Genomic DNA, 21123 nt, shown 5'->3' on the forward strand with positions numbered 1-21123 from the left:
TGCCCACAGCTCATTGCCGATGGGAATGGTAGCTGCTGGAGTTGTGCAGTGCACGACCTGTGCCGCCGTACATGGCAGCCTCCTTGTTAACCTAGTAGTTTAGTATTGTCAGATGCCCTCATCTGTCCCTACCCTTGGGTTCACTCGTGTCCGTATCTGTCTCTCTTTCATAGACACACAGACACACATGCATCCAGACACACTCTTTCACCTTGAGGTCATTCAAATGTCACTGTTTTTCCTGTTTTCTCACTTGGGACCAAAAGAAATCTGATGCCAAGACTTCTACCTGAAAGGTCAGTTTCAGCTTTGTAATAACTGGTAATTGTTCTCCTAAAATAAACCAGCTTCTCCAGGGCTGGAAGCCGGTCTTTTCAGCTGTCTGGACGCAGAGCCATTCTCACCTAATGGCCATGTGCCTGTGCTGTTTCCTGTAGCCCTGCACGGTCATCTGGAAATGTGGCTCTCAGGCCCACAGTCGGGGAGGACCAGCTCCTTTTCTGGAAGGAAACGAGCCTACTCCTGCCAGTCCCACCACCCTCGTCCTCCGCCTTCTGCTGGGGAGCCACTCTCTGCCTTTGTCATCCCCCGTTGTTACCACTGGTTTGGAGTGGCCGTCCCCATCTCTGTGGGATGCTCACCAAACTGACACTGATTCTTCCTGAAGCTAATTCCTGCCTCTGACTTTAAAGTTTGCTGATGAAGTACCATTACGATGGTTTTCTGGGTTCTTCCCCAAAAGAATGCTGCATTCTTGATTAAGAACATTTGTGGGGGGACTTCCCTGGTAGTCCAGTGGCTGAGATGCCAAGCTCCCAATGCAGAGGGCCCCTGTTCGATTCCTGGCCAGGGAGCTAGATTCCTACGTGACACGACTAAGAGTTCACATGCTGCAACTAAGAAAAATCCTGCAAAAAAGAGCAAAGATCCCATGGGCCGCAACTAACACCTGGTGCAGCCAAATAAATTTTTAAAAAGGTTGGGTAATCCTGGGGAGCTGTATGGCAGCCTTTTGGGGCAACCCCTGCTCACTGGTGCTGTCTTCATATTAAATCTATTCCGAAGAAAATAAGCCCCCACTTGGGTGTTTGGTATCAAGGAGAGCACAATCTCTGTGCAAACCTTTTTCATTTTTTCCAGTTCTGCTTTTGGGATTCTTTATAAGGCCCTGAGCACACTGGAGTTTAAAAATGGATTCTTTGCTCACACTTTTCTGGCTCCTTCTTATATGAAATGAGGTAAGCTTGCTTCAGGATGGTGGTCCTGGGTACTGCTGCCCTGGCCCAGAGTGACTGATGAAAGATGCAGATGCTGTCCAAAGCCACCTGGGAAGTGGTGAGAGACCCTTGGAGGTGGCCTTTTCATGTCGGCTGAATCTAGAAGCCTCCACTGCAGGCCAGGCTGCTCCTCCTAGCAGCACATGTGGGTGAGGTGTGGGGGTCCCCTTCAGTCAGACTCGCACCCACTTTTATGATAACCATCCCCCCAGCTTACCCCATCCCCCTCTCCTAACCTGGGCTACATACATGTACCTTCCTGGGAATTGGCCAAGAATCCATGTGCATGGATCTAAAAACAATGCCCAGGGCCCTGGGAGAAGCCATCCTTAATGATGCTCTGCAGGAGTGACTAAAGAGTCATATCCATGGGGACTCCCCAGGGGTCCAGGGGTTAACAGTCCACCTTCCAATGAGGGGGCGTAGGGTTGATCCCTCACCACGTGCTGCAAGGTGCAGCCAAAAATTAAAAAAACAAAAAGAGGCACACCCTGATGGGTTTGTGTGTACATGTACACGTGCGTGTGCACTGTGTATACAGCATGTGAACACAGGGCATATCGTTATGTTTTTGCCATGTGCAACCTCCCAAGTGGCTTAATGATACCCCCAAGGTCCTTCGCACTTTCTATATAGGCGACAATTATGAATTTGCAGGTAGCATTCAATGGCTGAAATTAGAAACCAGCTCTGTCCTTAAGACCTGCTAGGAGCCACCTTCCATGGCTGGCTGTTCTTGTTTTGTTCAACCTCATGGAACGATGGCAGCCATTGCCAAAGAAGCCCTTTGTTTGGGAAAGGAAAGTTTCTTCAAATAACCTCCTCTCTTCCTAATCCTATGCTCGCTTTACTCCACAGATTATGGGGTTTGGGGTGGGGGAAAGCTCCCTGCGCTCTTCCCCTGAGGGTGGAGCAGAGTAAGGTCTCTGGCCCTAGATATATTTCAGCTGAGTCTAGGCGACTCAGGCAAGGGCTATAAAAATTACGGTGACAAGCTAAAACTAGGTTACTCCTAAAGCCTCCTTTAGTTTGTAAATTCTGTGACTCCGAGATGCCGAAGGTCCTTTAGAAAGTGGCTTTAAGAAATCTTGGGGCTGACTGCTGAGAATACCATTTGGTAGGTCCCTTGTCCTCCTTCACACGCTGCCAAGTGATTGTTGTCATGGCAACAGAGCTGCTCCTGCAAAGGCTTTTCTAACAGCATATGAGGGGATCTGAAGCTTCCTGAGATTGTTAGTAATTATCTTCTAAAAAAAAATGTACTCTGAATATTGCAAACGTTTTAATGGGCCCTCTTCCATCCTAATGGCGATTTTTGAGGTTCATTATCAGCCCCGTATCTTAAAACAAAATGGCTTGATTCTTTGTTTTCTTTCCTTATTTTTCTTTTGTGTGTGTTCTTGCCTGGAAGAAGAGTCATTGAGTAGATGCTCAAATATTTCAATTGAAAGGTTGGCAGATTAGCCAAACATTGATATAAATATTCTTTATCATATTAGCATTTAGATATGCTCTTTCCCTAGCTGACATTGAACCTTAAACCAGGCAAGCCTCTCAGAGCTCACAGCTTGTGGATCTAGAAGTCCTGTTTTTTTAATTTTCATAGCGGGGGCGCTGAGTGGATCCACAAGTGAATCTTACTTGTAAAGAACCTCTTAGCGCCCTCTCCTGGGAGTATGATATTATCCAATTAAACTTTGTTTTTCTTTTTGTCTGCAAATATCTATTGAGTCAGAGATGGGTCATGCATCTTCCCCAACACTGAGAATTCCGTGGAGCCTCAGATATTGTCACTGGAGGTCACCTGTGAATTGAAGGACAAAGGCCCAAGAAGTAGTAAGCCCGTGCTGAGTCACCCAGGACAGCATTAAAAATGCACATAGTTATCTGAGAGCAGGGAGGTGAGCTAGTGATTGTCTGGTCCCCTTATTCACTCCTTCCCTCCACTATTCCATCCTTAAATGCAAATGCTAGAGGCTTCTGAGCTGCTCATCCTCCGAAAGGCAGAAGAGAAAGATTACTCCACGCCCACCTTCCATACTGAGTTCTCTGCAGGCTTCTTAATGTCCCAGGCATGGGGTGAGACCCAGGCTATTTGGTGACCCACTCTCAGCTTCCGTTGACTCACTTTGCCCTCAGACATTGTCGGATGCTCCCAAGTCTCCTCTTTTCTTTGGATCCTATGCTGCCATTTCTCTGCTGGCAGGAGGACATCTGGGAAGGGGTTGGGGAAGCTTCACCAGCAGGACCCCGTGCCAGCCGAAGCCCCCGAGTCCTGTGGAGGTAGAACATGGTGAGCAGTCACATTCCACACGTCTGCCCTCCGAGTCCAGGGCACCGGAGCCTCATCTGGTCTGTGAGGTGGCGGATTTCTCAGGAAACGGGGGGAAATGAATTGCTTTTGGATTTTTATTACTACTTCTTGACCTTGAGACTCCATTGGGGAACTAGGTACTATAACTAGTTTGTACCCTTTATAAGTGGGCTTCCCAGGTGGCTCAGTGGTAAAGAATCTGCCTGCCAGTGAAGGAGCCACAGGAGATGTGGGTTCAATCCCAGGGTCAGGAAGATCCCCTGAGGATGAAATGGTAACCCGCTCCAGTATCCTTGCCTGGAAGTTCCTATGGACAGAGGAGCCTGGCGGGCTACAGTCCCTGGAGTTGCAAAGAGTCAGACACGACTGAGCGCGCACGCACCACCCTTTGCAAACAGGTGGAGGTTGGGAGGGAGGGCTGGCCAAGGACCCCTTGGTGGTTGCCACAGTGCTGCTTCCTTGCTTGCCAGAGCTCTAGACCTGCTTTCTTGTTTTTGGCTATATGAGCCAGCCTCTTGCTGGCTATATACCAGGGTTAGAATTTCAGTTGCTCTTTGATCAGAAACCATCCAGTCATTCAGGAACCACTGGGGAAGGTACAACCCAAGATAGAAATCAAGGGGAAGACTAAGGTGGTAATAAGTCCATTTGAATGATCTTAGAGGAATTTGGCTGGGAAATTAGCTGCAAAATGGAATTCTGCCTGGATTTTATGGAGCCACCAGTGGAGTCTCAGCCCAAATGCAACCTCTTTCCCCTTAGAATCTTAAATCTTATCTTCTGCTGATCGGTTCCTTGTTGGTGTGGAGTAGAGTGGGGAGGAGGGAGATGCACTAAGAGAATGGGGAAGAATGGGTGTTACAGGCTCAGTACTCAAAGCTTGGTGTGTCTGCCAGGTCCCACGTACGTTTGTTGAGCACCTACTATGTCCAAAGGTGTGCACACATCCCATTGTGTGCTGATTTACGAGATGTCGGTGTTGATAGAAAACCATGGGATGCTGAGTTCAGCTAAGCAGGGACTGGCCGTTTCTGGGACACTGTCCTGCAGCAGCCCCACCTGGGATGGGTCAGTAGCCTAAAGGGTGATCTGTGGGAAGATTCTCCTGGCAAGTAGGGAAGGGTCCCCTGCTTGAATAAACAGTACCTCCGTGCCACAGGAAGCTGGCAGGGGGCGATGCGTGCTGAGACAGTCCGTGCCCACTGATCCCAGGGCCTCGCGTGCCCACCAGCCCGCCCACACACAGTCCAGCGAGGAAGTGGTGGCGGTGTGGTTTGAGTCTGGCTGATGACACAGATGTCTGAGTGGCAAGGTTTTTATTTTCTTTCAATCACAGGATGGGGGTGGAGAGCAAAAAGCTACCCTTCTCATCCGCTAAATATGTTGGTGCATATTAGCAACAGCGAGATGTTCTCAAGAACAGTTCTAACTATGAACTCAGCCCTGGATGAAAATCCTGATTTCTCCTGTGCCACCGTGGGCAAGTTGCTTAATTTCTCTGAGCCCCTTGGCCTCATCTGTAAAACGAGTATAATAATTCCTATCTGACCATGCTACCTACAGGAGGCATATAATGAGATTTTAAAATTGAACACATTGTGCTTGCAAGTGCCTGTTAGGTTGCCAACACCGAGTAGATGGTAGCTATTCTTAATAATTTGGAAAGCAGCAGAATTGCTTCCTGAGAGATAGTTAAGTCAGCACATTCTGGCATGGTTCAGGGAGGTACAGAAGCCCCTTAAAGGGACAGAGTGGTACTTTGGCCAGCAACACTCAAGAGAAACCTGATTCTAGATACTGGAGGTTTTCAGCAGTAGCAGCAGAGCTCGAGGGTGGCATCACAGACCCACTTTCTGGGGTCTCATCCCTTTGGAGGCAGTGGGTGCCTCAGGCTCTTGCACTGACCCCTAAAACCATAAACTGCCCTCCTCTGCCTCTAAATTCATCAAGTGACCCTCTGATTTAGCTGAAAAATGACTGGGAGATAGTGCTCAGATCAGCAGCTGTGAGCATCTTATCTGCCTGACAATTCAGCTTCATGAGCTAAGAAAATGATGTGTGGTTTTGCACATCAGCCCACATCTGCTTTGCTGGCACGAGCTGGCGTCCTGGGGTCCCTCCAGCCTGGCCCTGGTGGGAGCATCTTTCTGCACCTGTACCCCAGAGGCAGACCTTGGCAGCGGGCATGCACGGTGACAGATGTCGGGGAGCCAGCGGCATTTCCTGGTGACACCCCGACCAGAGCTTTTCAACCAGGCTCCACTCCATTGGAGACGAAGGTGGGCAGAGTCCCCATCGGAATGCCTTCGCTCCTTCTCTGGTTTTTCCTAGAAGTGTGAGCGTGTTCGTGTTGTTGTGTTTCCACATTACCAGTCTCGCTTTGCTTTTAAAACAGCAACAAAGGAAGAGGAATATCGGTCTTTGTGGCTGCCAGTACCGTGCCTGCCAGAATCTTGTGCTTGCTGGTCTCAAGCCGCCAGATGGTGGTGGGACTGTGTGTGGTTTTTTCTCTTTTTTTTCTTATTTCCTCTGCTTTTTGAAAAGTCGTGAAGTGGGAGAAGTTGGGAAAGGTGAGTCTGACTGAAAGATTGTCAGCTGATAAGTTTGCAGTATCTTCTACCCCACCCACACATGGGCACAAGGATGTCTTCCCAAAACGTGTCACCGACCCTCCTTGGCCTTTGCTGCACACACAGTATCGGGTGTCCCGTGAACACCAACCTGGATTGTCCCACGTATCTCGGCCACATACAGGAGCCCAAGAATACAGTTTCTGAACAGGAAACTGCATGTTTTTCTCTTCCTTGAAGATGGAAGCATGTTAGGTTTGCCATTGTAGCAAAAGGGAAGTTACACTTCCTTTGTCCGGGAGCTTGCAGGGTTTATTTTTGAAAATCTTTTTAAGTTTTTCCACATTTGACCTAAGCCACCTCATGAAGACAAAGGGTCAGATCCTTCCACTGCTTAAAATACTACTCACGTTTCTCATTCGTTTGTTTCCTTGAGATCAGATTGTGTATTTGTTGCAAGAATATTGTGGTGATTTAAATAGCACATTCAGAAAGCTGGTGCAGTGGTAAAGAATCTGCCTGCCAATGCCAGAGACACAAGAGATGTGGGTTCGATCCCTGAATCAGAAAGATCCCCTGGAGGAGGGCATGGCAACCCACTCCAGTATTCTTGCTTAGAGAATCCCGTGGACAGAGGAGCCTGGAAGGCTACAGTCCGTAGGGTTGCAAAGGGTCGGACACAACTGACCGCAAGCACAACAACAGAAATGTTTGGATAGTTTTGAAGCCATTTTCAGAGGACTAACATAATAAAGTACTTGGACAGTCTTCAGTGATTTGTGATGACCAGTGACTCCCCTGAGTGGGCTCCCTCATGTGGCTGATATAAATGATAGATGGTCTGCAGGGTAACTTGTAAGACCAGGAACTGATTGTTTATCCCTCCCCTCCATGTAAACAGATACAGGACATCAAACGATGCCATCTCTCCCAGTGGTCCATCTTTTTGTGCCTAAGGATAAAAATAAAATGCTAACGAAGCCAGGAGAAACACAGTTTGTTGGTTTGATGTTTGGGTAGTCTGAGTGCCTCCTTTGACCTTTGATGAAAGTGACGGTGCCCTTGACAGGAGCCGGCCGCCTCACCAGGACACAGCGAAGGACACGGACGCATGTCTCTGAGCAGGGGGAGTAGCAGTGAGGGCAGGACTCCTGAGGGGGCACCCGGGGCTTCTCTGCTTGTCAAAGGCAAGCGCTGGGTGCTGAGCAGGAAGGCACTGCTGATGTGTTGCTTCGTGAATTTTCCAAGGCACCTCCCAGCCCGAAGTCCACCCTGAAATCTGTGGCTTCTGAGTTTAGATGAGCCACATCCCATGAGGCTGTCTCTTCCGCTCACAGCACTGGAGTCAGACCACAGGAGTGTCTCCTCGATGGTTGTGGAATATGGGATGCTGGTGCTGCTAATCTCTCCTCCAGCATCCTGGTTGCCCTACGATCATTTCTCTTAAAATGGTAAAGGGGGTCATCTAATCCAGCCTGGAGGTCACTGGGAAGATGTGCTCTCTTGAGCTTCGAGCAGGTGTGCCCACCTCCAGCTGAGGTCTCCCTGCCTGGGGTCCTCAGGGCTCCCCGATGACCCTGCTGTTGGTCTTGCAGTAGGGGTCCACCTAATGGCCTTTCTGATTTGGTTCCTTGGACTGAACCTTTGCATAAAGCATGGACTTTGTTGGCTGGCGCCTCACAGTTGAGCCTCCCTGGGCATCAGAATTGAGTTCCCTTCTTCCTCTTAGAATTCAGGTTTATTTAATATTTTTTTTCAAAACCAAAAAAATCTCTTATTGAAGTCTCAGAGTACAGTTAGCTTAATTGCAAATAAAGCAGCCATCTTCAAGACTAGTAAAAAGATAAGTCATCCAAAATCACAGGAAAAATATGAAAAAAATACCAGATGCTTATGCTCTGTACCTCTGATTATACATAAACCTCAACAAAGAAGGGTTAAAACTTCAGCATGTGAGGAAATTAATCTCCTGATAATTTGCAGACTTCACTATGATCAAAACAGAAACATCTTTCATTAACAAAAGAGTAAGAATTTTAGTTTTGACATCTGTAGAACTAAAAGGGACATAGGTCCTGACTAATTCAATATCCATTTTCATTCAAACGTATGAATAAAATGATGTGTTCTGAACTTGGTTTTGCCCAGAGAGCATATGCCCTTTCTTGCTGTGCTTGATGTATATATTATAGGAACAGCCTATTACCTCTCTCTATATATATATATCCACATACACACACACACAAAACAAAATGTTACAAGGAGAGACAAAAAAAAAAAATCTCTATTTCCCAAGTTTGTATAATTATACGTATGGAATTCAGGTTTATACCCAGGATGCACTTTAAGACTCTCACTCTCCCTTTTGAAGCCTGTGTGTGTGTGTGTGTGTGTGTGTGTACTGAGTTGTTTCAGTCGTGTCCAACCCTTTTGCGACCCTATGGATTGGCTCCTCTGTCCATGGAATTCTGTAGGCAAGAATACTGGAGTGGGTTACCATTTCCTCCTCCAGGGGATCTTTCCGACCCAGGGATTGAACCTGTGTGTCTTATGTCTCCAGCATTGGCAGGCGGGTCCACCAGCGCCCCTGAGGAAGCCCTCTTAGCCTGTGTACCAGCACTTAAACTTGTGAAATGAAAGCGTCCCAAGCATGGCAGGGAAAGTGCAGGGGGAGGGAGCCAAGCTTCACAGTCAGCTGCGATGCTGGTGTGGTGGGCGCAGAGCCGTGGGCATCGCCCGGGACGGCGGGTGGGACACCCGCTGGGCTGGCCAGAGCAGTGGCCGCTGAATGCTGAGGCAGTTTCTGCGATGCAATGCTCAGACAGTGCTCTAGTCAGCCTTCAAGGTGAAAAGACACCTGATATTTCACAGTTCTGGGCTCAGAGAGCAGGGGCTTGAGAGGAAGGAGAGAGACACCCTGTTTCCTAGTTTACTGAACCCTCAGCTTTCCAAGCTGCCGCAGGTAATTGCGGAAGCGGTCCTGGATTTCATAGGAACTTTCCTTTCCAGTCTCTGTTAGCAGAAGACTGATGACACAACTGTCCCGAGCTTTGCAACATGAAAAGAAAAAACAGAGAGAGATCTTGGGCTGGAGACACCTTCAGGAGCTGGTTAGCCAGGGAACCTATCTCCCTGTTTTGAAGGCATAGGTCACTAAGAGATAGACTTTCTGCAGTCAGTTGACCGTGGACCTCTCAGCCTTGTGGCTTCAACTTCCACCAATGACCACTTGGTTGGTGCATAACTGTTGGTGGTGAGGAGATCCTTCCCAAGTGGACCTTCTGGACCTCTCCTTTATTATTATTATTATTTAAAAAATTTTTTGGCTCTGCCACATGGCATGTAGGATCTGAGTTCCCCAACTGGTGATCGATCCCATGCCCCCTGCAGTGGAAGTCTGGAGTCTTAGTCTCTGGTCCACTCACTCCCTTTTGAACTTTTGTCTTTGAAGATGTTTAGGAAGAAGGAGCTGTCAGGGAATTGGCAGTTCCTCCCTCTTCCCCTCTTGAGTTCTTGTGGCCAGACTAATAATAAAATTGACACAAGACAGATGAGCAGGAGAAAAAGAGGCATTTTAATTCCTGTGTGTGGAGGGCTCATAGAAATGGGACTAAGGAAATAGCCAAACTTAGCAACTTGTAGACTTTTAGATGAAATGATACATCTCTAAGAAATAGGCAGGACAAAGAAATGTAGGCTTGGGGTGCCCAATTAGGGAAGAATCTAAACAGAGTTTGGGCTTGGGGTAATTAATGAAAGAGGTAACAAGGTTTGTTTACACAAGCTTGGCCCAGATGCTCATTCTGTCAACAAGGGTGTCCTTCCATCTCCAGATTCCGGGAGCACACCTCTCACAGGAAAGATGTCATTCTTGCGTTCGGGGAGACAGAAAGGAGAGTCAGAGTGTCCCTCTTGCATTGGCCGTTTCTCAAGCTCTTTAATTCCAAATAATCAATATGCCAGTATGGCATGTTTGGGGGTGACACACCCTGAGCCCTAATGGGACAATTCTGGCTTTGTTCCTTTGTACTGTTACCCTGCTTTCTGTGCCTCATCCATTAGCCAGGTCGTTGGAGAAGGATGATATTAGATGTGGGAGAACTGGGGACAGTCACATACTGACTAGCACATCATTGTGGGCGGACACTTCGGCCAGGGCTGAGGTAATTACTCTGGCCTCCACCTTCTTGTAGGACTTGAGTGATTACTGCTACATCAGAGCCCTGCTTAAGTGGCCCATCGATGTAACCAGGGCTCTTTATTTTTTCTACAATAATGTACCGATCTCTGCCTGCAGTAAGCTCAACTTATTGTAGACTTCTCTCTGTGTACATACATTTCTTCTACCTGAGTTGTCAGCTTAACCAAGGGTCAGATGTGCGTTCCGAAACCTGTATATGCCAGTTGTACATCGTTACATTATTTAAGGTATATAAATCTTTGGGAAGAATGTGAAAAATCAAGATTGGTGGTTCCTGAATAAGTGGAATGTTTAGAAAGCTAAGACAAAAGCAAGTTGCTTTTCAAAAAAATATGTAGATTGCCATCAGATTAAGTGGGGATGAGGCTGTTGTAAATGATTAGGGACAAAAATGATTTTTAAAAATCTAGGATACCTCAGATTGTTTCTCGAGAATCCCCAACTGGAACCCATGGACGGTGCATTTGGAGTGTGATGACAGGAAACACCAGTGGGCAATCATTTCTTGGGAATATAGTCATCAACAGTTGAGTCTAAGCACACAGACACAGCCGGTGAATGGGGGAGCTGGGCTTTGAATCTGCGTTGTCTGACTTCAGAACCAAGCGATTAACCCTTTTGGCTTGACTGCTCTTCTTCCTGACCCTCACACTAATTCAGGAGACGGCAAGGAGATTGTGCTAAGACTCCAGACCAGCCACAGTGGGAAGCAGCTGCTATGGGTGTCCTGGGGCTTGCAGGCTCCTTGGGGTCTGCCCGTCACCCTCCAGAGCCTCAGTTTTTCCATTTATAAAATGGGGACAGTAGTACCTACCTCCTAGGATTGCTGCAAAGATCACGTTCCTTGCACCATTTCATAGCTATCCCCGCAGCCAGTCTGTGAACACTTCCAAGGCTGGGCCCTCCACCTTTATCATCTTTGAAGTCACTTTAATCCTTGTTGCATGGTAGATACTTATTAGAGGATGTGTTGTGATTCCCCATCCCACAAAGATAGGTTGCCGTTCTAACCCCTGGTCCCTGTGAATCTGACCTCAGTTGGACATGAGGTCTTTGCAGGTGTCATCAGGTTAAGATGAGGCCATTAGGGTGGACCCTAGTCCAGTGCAACTGGTGTCTTTATAAGAAGAGAGAAATTTGGACGCAGATACACCCAGAGAAGAGGGTGCCTTCACGTATGTCTCATGTGAAGACACACATGCTGGGAAATTGCCAGGTGAAGATGGAGGAAGAGATTGGAGTGATGCGTCTACCTGCCATGGAGGGCCAGCAGCCACCAGAGGGGGCAGGGAACAATCCTTCCCCAGCAAGTTTCAGAGGGAGCAGGGCCCTGCTGACCCCCTTGATTTCAGACTTCCAACCTCCAGAATGGTGAGACAGTAAGTTTCGGTTGTTTTAAGCCAACCTGGGGGGTACTTGGTTACAGCAGCCTAGGGAACAGATGCAATACTGAATAAATGTGGAATTTGTGTCTTCGTGTGCCCCCACGTTCATACTTCGGTAACCTAAGCTCTAGACTTTTTACTTCTTTCTATTTTATTTTTATTTATATATTTATTCAACTTTATTAAAACCAGGTTATTTTAGGTTTTCCTAGAGGCTTTATAGGAGGCTTTTAAAGGAGGCTTTGCAATATCATGTTAGTTTCTGCTGTACGATGAAGTGAATCAGCCACATATATACACACACACACGTATCCCCTTCTTCTGAGGCCTCCCTCCCACTCCCCCAGCCCACCCTCTGGGTCATCACAGAGCTCCGAGCTGAGTTCCCCATGTGTAGTAGCTTCCTGCCCGCGACCTGTTTCACACGTGATAGTGTGAAACAGTATATGTGTATATATATGTGTCTACGCTGCTTCTTTCCACTGATTATCTCCTTTGCAGATCACCTAGTTTCAATCGCCTACTGATTTTGTGCTACTTTTTAATAAAAAATCTTTGCTTGTTACCGGAGGACGTTCTCAGACATACCACACAAAAAAGAATGAAAACTGTTGCCATCAAGTGTTCGTGCGTCCCTCAGCAGTGAGTGACGGACTTACTGTTCCTTTTGGCCACAGGGTGGTTCCCGGTGCAGGGAGGACGCCTGAGGCTGTTGCTCCCTTCCCTCTTCTTTGAACTGGCAAGAAACAGAACCAAATCAAAGTGGCTTTAAAAATAAGGAAGTGTGTGTCTTTGCAGAACCAGAGCCCCAGGTTCAGGGGAGCAGGCTCCCAGCGTGTTAATTTGGCAGCTTTGTGAGCTCACCCGGAGACTGGGGCTCCTTCTCGGTTCCGTCCGCAGAATGTGCCTTCTCCTAAGGCAGGAGTCCCCACTGCTGTAAAGACGGTTAAGCACAGCAGCTGGGCAGCCTGCTTCCTGTTCTCACCCTGTGGGGTCTCTTGTGTGTGTTGATCTTAAGATCAAGGATATTTTCCCCAAAGGCTTCCCCAGCAACGTCTCAGTCTCTTGTCTCGTCCCTGATCTGCCAGAGCGGATGGAGTGAGATCATGTCTCAGTTAATCATCTGACAGAGGACCCCAGTGCCCCATACATTCTCCAGATTAACAACTCCTACTCATCTTTAGTAGCCAGAATAATGCCCCCCGCCAAAGACATCCATGCCTTCAACCCCAGAACCTGTGAATATGTTACTGTACATCACAACAGGGGCTTTCCACATATCATTCAGCTAAGGATCTTGGGGTGGGGAGATTATCTTGGGTTATTAAGGTGGGTCCAGTACAGCACGAAGCTCTAAGGAGGAAGAAGGAAGATCAGAGTCAGAGAAGATGTGAGGACAGAAGTGGAGGTCAGGGAAGAGTGAAGGTGCTACTACTGACTTGAAGGTGGAGGGAGGTGCCGTGAGCCAAGGAGTGCAGGCAGCCTGTGGGAGCTGGAGGAGGCAAGGAAAAGGATTCTCCCCTAGGGCCTCCAGAGGAATGAAGCTCTCCCAACACCTCGATTTTAACCTGGAGAAATTGATTTTGGACTTCTGACTTCGAGAACTGTAAGATAATAAATGGGTACTGCTTTAAGCCACTAAATGGGTGGTAATTTATTACAGAAGCAATAAAAAACCGGATAAACAAAATCCTACTGTGTCACACAGGGAACTGCATTCACTATCTTGTAATAAACTGTAATTGAAAAAAATCTGAAAAAGAATACATGTATATACATAGCTGAATCACTTTGCTGTGTACCAGAAAATAACACAACATTGTAACTCAATTATACTCCAATTAAAAAGAAAAAGCCAAAGCGAATACACCATTGTTTCTCCAGGCTGACCTTGAATCAGTATACACCTTTGATAACATAATAAGAATCTTGTATTGATTTTGAATCTTCTATTGTATGCACAGAGAAGATACCCAAATATTTATGCATTCAACAAAAGGCAAACCCATTCCCTCATCCTGTCTCTACCTAGCCAAAAATACTACCATTTTGCCCTCCAAAACGGTCCATGTTGGTTCCTTCGCTCAGCCCCAGTGCCGGGTGCCGGGAAAGCAGAAACAAGTAAGATCTTGTCCTCACTCCCAAGCTGCCGAGACCGTCTCAGTCATTTGATTCCATAAATATTCTCACTGTCAGCTCGGAGCTCGTCCAGATGTCTGTTCTGGCTTTGTAACTAGAGCCAGTTTCCTCTGAAGCTTTTCAAACCTGCTGATTTTTTTGTTTTTAAGTTTTAGCAAGGGTCAGGAAGAGCAGAAGACATTGTTAAGCACATCCACAGATAGAGCTATTTTTAGGGGCCCGGAGTGGCAGAGATCCGCAGTCATTCTGACGGTTGGGTCCTGGCGTCCACAGAGGAGGTTAGCTGCCTGCCTCCTGCCCTCCTGCCCCTTGGACAGAGAGGCTGCTCTTTGGGACTTTTCTCTGTGGTTCTTCATTTCCTCCTCTCACAGGAAGCCCTGGGTGCCACAGAACAGGGGGTCCCCAGCCTCTGAGATCTAATGCCTGGTGATCTGAGGTGGAGCTGATGTAATAATACTAGAAATAAAGTGTACAATAAGTGTCATGCACTTGAATGATTGCCAAACCACCACCGCCCCCCCCCCCACCCCGCCCTTGGTCTGTGGAAAAATTGTCTTGCATGAAACCAGTCCCTGGCGCCCAAAAGGGTTGGGGACCCCTGCTGTGGAGCAGAGTGGAGGGGTGCACACAGTCTGTGATGGACCGCTTGTTAGCACACCCCAGTTCAGTTGTTTCCGGGAAGCCTTGGGCTTTCCCGGGGATGGTAAGTGTCAGTGGCAATCTGTGAAAGTATCTGGGAAGCTAACAGAAATCTAGGACCAAAGGAATGGAGTTTGGGAGCCAGGCTTCGAGGTGATCTTTTCCAACCATGGCATTCTGTTTTGAGGAAACTGAGGCGTGGGTAATCAGTGACACAGCTCTCGGTCACGTGTGAAGCAGCTTAGTGAGGACCAGAGCTTAGTCCTTGTATCAATTGTGGACAGTTCTAGGCTCGGGAACCGAAATAAGCGAGCTGAACCGTGAAGCCCTGATGCCCATAAGAGTGTAGATAAGTTAGCTTAGCAGGGTGTTCTGGGCTCTTAGCTCTGCTTCCCATCTCCCGCTGTCTGTAATAAGTGCCAAGTGCTGAATGGATAAATGCAGACTCTGGAGGTTTGGCCTGGGTTGGAATCCCCCTTACTAGCAGCGTGACCTTGCTCAGATTACCAAAGGTGCTTTCCTTGTCTGTGAGGTAGGGGTGATAGGAACAGCAGCATACCAGGTGAGCTGACTTAGTGAGTTCACATGTGCAAAGCAGTCACCTTGGGGCCCAGCACTTCCTCAGCTCTAACAAACGACCTCCTTCCTGGGACCTGAAGCATCTCTCTAAGCACTTTGGCTGACTGCATGCTTTTTCCATCATGTGACTGCATCCTAGGGTTTTATTCAGCCCGCTCCCTAGAACAAGATGTTGTTTCTTGTTTTTACTATGGTAAACAACATTTCAATGGCTATCCTCATAGGTAAGGATTTGCTTTCACTCTTGTGTCCTCCGATAAAATTTTTCTGAGTAGAATTGCTGGGTCAAAATGGGAGCTTGTTTTTGTAAGACGTGTCTTGATAAACGCCGCCAGATTTTCCTCCAGAAAAGTACTAGTTGACACTCTTACCAGCTGTGAGTGAGTGCGCCTGTTTCCTTGCGTCACCAGGTCATTAACTTTTAATCAAATGAAGGCCCTGGAAAAATAGGAGAGATTTCTTCTGGGGATCAAGTGTTCCTAGTCCTTGCTCCTAAGAACCTGAAGGGAGCCTGGACAAGTGGCGCGTGTGATAACGGCGCCCTCTACTGGTTCTCCCTGGTGGAGCAGTGCGAGCGGCCGTAGATGGTCCGGTTGCCACTGGCTCTAATTGAGATGCCAGGAACTATAGGGCAGTATTTTACCCTTCTGGCCATTTAGAAAGTCAGCCTCAGATGACCTTTAATTCTCACTCAGGTTCCTTTCCAGAAGTACTTAACCAGCTAGGGGAGGATTTACTCCGAGGGAGCCCCAGTACTGTCTGGAGTCATTTTTGGATGTCACAAACTGGGGGCGGGGGCCGCTACAGGCTTTGGCTGGTTGAGGCCAGGAGTGCTGTGAACCACCCTTTAGCAAAGAATGGACCTGCGCCTATGTATCAATAGTGTTAAGACTGAGAAACCCTGTTTTAGAAGAATGGCTGAAGAGGCTTCTTCAGACTAAAATAAAATATAGAAATATCAGATATTTATCACCATTACTACTATTTTTTGGTTCTGGAAACCTGATAGTTTTGCAGAATAAAATGGAAAATAGGTGGACGTGAAGCAGCACACTGGCATTTCTAGGAGAGAAGGCAGAGCGGAAAATACGGCCCATAATAAATAATGTCACGAGTACTAATGAAGGAGGGAATTTTTTTCCCTATTAAGTTGACTTGGTTAAACCTGCAGGAAATTCCTGTGGCTTTCCCTTGAAGATCGTGTCTATTCTTTTTAAAAAGATAGTGCTTCTGGGGACAGTTTTCTTTCTGATTTCATGAGCCCCAGTGTTTTCGTAACATTTATAATTGTGCTTTCCAGTGCTTGGTGCAGAATTACCATCTGTAGTTACTGTTTGCCTCCCCCTCCTCCACGCCCAAGTAAATGCTGATATAAATGTTGTTTCTAAGAGGAGGAAGGAAGGGAACTTCAAAAATAATCTTAGAAAAGGGTGTGCCTGAAGGGAAAAGTATGACAAGAATTTTGGGAAAAACCAAGCCATATTTCAATGTACTTTGACATTGGCTGAGTTTGAGGACTTTTCACACTGGTGTTACCCAGACCCATCAAAAAAAAAAAAAATCCCCTATTGTTTCATTTTGCTTTAGCCCTGCTCTTCTCTACACTACTTGAATTCTAGAATATGTGACTTTATGCAGTAGCTTCATTGGCTGTTCTGAATAGTGCTAGAAGGATGATTTTGCCAAAAGTGGAAAACGAAACAAAACTACAGCTTTTCCCTAAATATCAGATACTATTTTAATCATCTTCCTTGAGAAGTATTTTTGACCCAGTAAGTTGTAAAATCAACTTCTGTGTCACAGTCAGTATAATAAAAAACAATAGAAAATATTAGAGAGTATTATTACTTATAGTAAAGATAGCTTTTATTTTGGTGATTATTTCAAGATGTGTAGCCATATATATATATATATATATATCTTGGTGGTTCAGACAACAAAGAATCTGCCTGCGATGCAGGAGACCTGGGTTCGATCCCTGGGTCAGGAAGGTCCCCTGGAGAAGGGAATGGCTGCTCACTCCAGGATTCTTGCCTGGAAATTCCCATGGACAGAGGAGCCTGACAGGCTACAGCCCATAGGGTAGCAAAGAGCCAGACATGACTGAATGACTAAGCACACACATTTATGTCTGTGTGCACAAGCCTGGTGAGAAGTCTGAAAGACAGTGGCTTGGGTTATAGCTCAGTGAAATCTGGCTAGTTTTTCAATTTTTTCATTCTTTTAAGGATCTCAGTGATTTTGACTTGTCTCCTGTCCCTCACGTTTGCCTCTGTTGTTTTTCCAGGTGGTACCAGGGAGATCGGATCTGCCCTGACCAGGATGTGCATGAGGCATCGGAGCATAGAAGCCAAGCTGAGGCAGTTCTCCAGGTGAGGACCATGTTTCTCCCAGATCTCAGACACCCCTGATGATTTCAGGTTAAGAAAGCGCTGACGAGGAGCATCACTCACCTTGAACAGCACGGGTTTCCCGGTGACGTGAAATCCCCGCGGCTTATCTCTCATCACAGCCTGTCACGCTGCTCACTCACTGAACAAGTTTTTTTTTTTTTTAATTTGTTTATTTTTGGCTTCTCTGGGTCTTTGTCGCTGCGTGTGGTCTTTCTCAAGTTGCGGCAGCGGGGGCTACTCGTCAGCTGTCGAGCGCAAGTTCCTTGTGGTGGTGGTTCTCTTCTTGCAGAGCACATGCTCTAGGCACGCAGGCTTTAGTAGGTGTGGGGCACAGGCTTAGTTGCCCTGTAGCATGTGGGATCTTCCCAGACCAGGAATTGAACCTGTGTTCCCTGTATTGGCAGACAGATTCTTAACCACTGGACCACCAGGAAAGTCCCCAAGCATCTGCTATGTGTCATTTCTTTCTCCTGCCTGGAGAATCCCATGGACAGAGGAGCCTGGCGGGCTACAGTCCATGGGGTCACACAGAGTCAGACATGACTGGGCGACTAACACTGCTATGTGCCAGGCACTGGTCTGGGCCCTGGGAATACGGTGGAGAACCGGATGGCCTGGGTCCCCGCCTCGCAGAGCCCATACCCCCCACCTTGGGGTCTTCTCTATGTGTCTCTGCTCACTCCATCAGTGTGGGGAGCCGGGCATCCCACTGAGACCTCCGGGCCCCACCCCTACAGGACCCTCCGAGGAGGAGAAGCTGTGGTACTGGACAGTGGGGTGTGCATGCCATCCTGTTACCCGGGCCCTGAGTGCATCCTCCAGACCCACCTAGGAGGGCAGTGGTGGCTCGCAGAACCTTCCACACTGCCAGCCTCATTGTTTCACGTGCGTCCACAATGGGTAGAAATGACAGTGGCTGGCATGGGGATTTGGAGTCGCCAGTGTTCCAGTGAGAGTGGGATGTCCTTCCAAACAGATCAGCGTAATCGTCAGTCTTGCTGAGTCTGCTTTGTGAATTGCACGTTGCGTGAGAGGCTGCCAAGGGGGAAGCCCTCTGACCCTCTTGCAGGGCCATCTCAGGTTGCCAAATGTAGCAGGAAGCGCCTAGTCTTGAAGTCACTCGGGCCTGGGTTTGAATCTCGGGCTGGCCACAAGTGTGCTGCAATATGGGGCTGGGGTCTCAGCGCCTGGCATGAGTGTAGGAATCCCTGAAGGGCTCTTGTGCAGACGTACACGGTGTCCACACAGCAGAAAGCACTCACTGGAGCTGGTGACGAAACTGAACTTCCTCCTCCCCTCCTCGCCCCTGGGGAGTACGCCCCGTGATGGCACCTCCTTCCGCACCCATCATCTTGTTTACCCTCGGGCCAGTCTTGCGACCCTCATCCCATCGTAGTGATGAAGAGACGCCAGTTCCATCAGCCACCGTGTATTGAGCACCTACTATGTGCCGGGCACCGTCTTAGGTGTACGGGGCATAGCCCTGACTAGGACCACATTCCGCACTCACAGGGCTTATGCCGCAGACGCTATAGACACCTGCCAGACTGTCAGGCGGTAATGAATGATAGGGGGAGAAACATGTGGGGTGGGGTGGGTCGTGGTTGCTAGATACAGGCTGGGCAGGGAGCATCTCTGTTCAGAAGGACAAAGCTGAACGGAGACCTGGAGGGAGTGAGGCTGGAGGAGGACGCGCGAGGGTGGGGGCTGCCGGGAGACTCTGGTAAGAATGCGGGGAGGTCGTACCAAGAACTTGGAGATTTTCAGCAGGCCCAGGATCAAAAAGCAGTCTGAGAACTGCGTTTGTCGTAGTTCTCACCACCATCATTCAAACAATTTATGGGCATTTTCTAATTTTCGACAACATTGCTGTTATATAGGCTTGGGTTGATTTTCCTTCCATTGTACAGAAAACCCTGTGTCCCCTGACTTATGATTTCTCTCCATGGGGTGCTGTCTTTCCACTTGTCTAACCGCGATCTGTTTGGAAATCTGCACAAAATAAGAAGGAGACCTGGAGACCCTCATCCCTCTGATCCTCTCTAGGCTGTCCGCAGTCTGCAGTCACAACTCATTATCCTGAATGCACATCAGAATCACGTGGGTCTTTTTTTTTAAAGTAATTCTGGGGCCCCACCCCAAGTTTCTATCAAGTATTAGGTGAGGCCCAGGTGTCTTCTTTTTTAAAGTTTTCCAGCTGGTTCCCTTGTGCAGCAAGGGGCATGACCCCTTTGGTCTGCAACCTTGATTGTGAATACAAGTGTTGGAATTTTTTAAAAAAGGCGATGAGAAGGGGTCACACCAACCGGTCACGTGTACAGCTTCTTAACAGTCATTGAAAAGCATCCTGAGGACACAGTCATTGTGAAATTGGGAGGCTTGGAGGTGAACTTGGGCTTAGGGTGCTGCCTTGTCCTGCTTCAGGTAATTGTGATTCGGGTGTGTTTTGACAACCGAGTGTAAACCTTGACAACAGATTATATCTGTGTAATTTCTCCTTCTCTTTGTCTTTTTGTGCAAGTGCTTTAATCGATTGTCTGATAAACCCACTTCAAGAGCAGATGGAAGAATGGAAGAAAGTGGCCAACCAGCTGGATAAAGACCACGCGAAAGGTACGGGGCTAACACATGTCAGTCTCAGATGGCAGGTCACCGGCTGCTGCTTGTGCCTCTGCGGGGGTCACTGATGTCACCTGGAGGACCCGCTCCTCCCCCGCTGCTCCTGTGGGCCTCTCAGTGTTGGAGGGTGAGGGATGGGAAGTGATCCCACCACAGGGCTCAGTGCTGGGTTTGGGGCATGCAGCGTCACTCAGGGGATCCCGTCATCATCCCGTGGCGTCAGTTGTGATCAGCTGAATTCAAAATGATTATAACCTCAGGCTTAAATGCTAGAGACTCACACTTCAGGTGTTTCAGCACATTTTGAAAACCAAACTTTTTAATGATTTTTGAAAACCGGACTTTTAGGGAGCCTTCAGCCTCCTGCCCAGAACTGGCCATTCTCTTTGTATATACCTTCAACCGGTGGGTCTCAGAACCTCATGTGCCGGCTCTGGGGACTGAGTGGTCCAGACAGTCACCACCCCTGTCAGTCTTCCTGGAACCAAAGGGTAGGGGTGCCGGTGGCATGGAAGGGTCAGAAGACCTTGCTCCCAGCATCGTACAACCTGCAGTGATTATGGTGGAGGGAAAGCGTGTGGACGGGTCTGAGGGATGAAACTGGAAAAGGTTGACTAACAGTGATGCCAAGAGCATATAAAAGAGAGCTCTGATAGATGCCAAGAGCATATAAAAAAGAGCTCTGATAGGTTCAGGGTGGGAGGGAGGGAAAGGATTGGGGTGGCTTTGTGGGAACTGGTCAAACTGGTGATTAATTGACTATGAGGGTAGCAAAGGAGAGAAGTATCAGAGCCAACTGTCATTTCAGATATTCGTGCCTGGGTGACGGAGATGCCAGCAACAGAAATGGGAAAGTTCGGGGTGGGCATGAGCTGGTGGGGGAAGAGAAAAGTGTTTGGTGGGGATGTGGGTCGTGTGGGCTGCCCCTCCTCTGGGTCCACAGCGTCCAGCCTCAGTATTAATGTAAACGTAAGGCAGCCAGGCCTTTCCCACTTCTCTCCCATGTG

The 21123-nt window shown here is 48.0% G+C and overlaps 1 protein-coding gene across 7 annotated transcripts in view; it reads left to right on the plus strand.

The window, feature by feature from the left end:
- Nucleotides 1-21123, plus strand: part of MTSS1 (MTSS I-BAR domain containing 1) — a 160729-nt gene that overhangs the window by 106904 nt on the left and 32702 nt on the right. For all 7 annotated transcript variants that reach the window (XM_043879426.1, XM_043879429.1, XM_043879427.1 and 4 more), the window contains exons 4-5: nucleotides 17392-17476; nucleotides 20019-20110. In XM_043879426.1, coding sequence (XP_043735361.1) covers nucleotides 17392-17476; nucleotides 20019-20110 — 177 coding nt within the window. The remainder of the gene's footprint in view (nucleotides 1-17391; nucleotides 17477-20018; nucleotides 20111-21123) is intronic.

This window comes from Cervus elaphus, chromosome 21 (assembly GCF_910594005.1).
Source record: "Cervus elaphus chromosome 21, mCerEla1.1, whole genome shotgun sequence".
In the NCBI taxonomy this organism is placed as follows: Eukaryota; Metazoa; Chordata; class Mammalia; order Artiodactyla; family Cervidae; genus Cervus; species Cervus elaphus.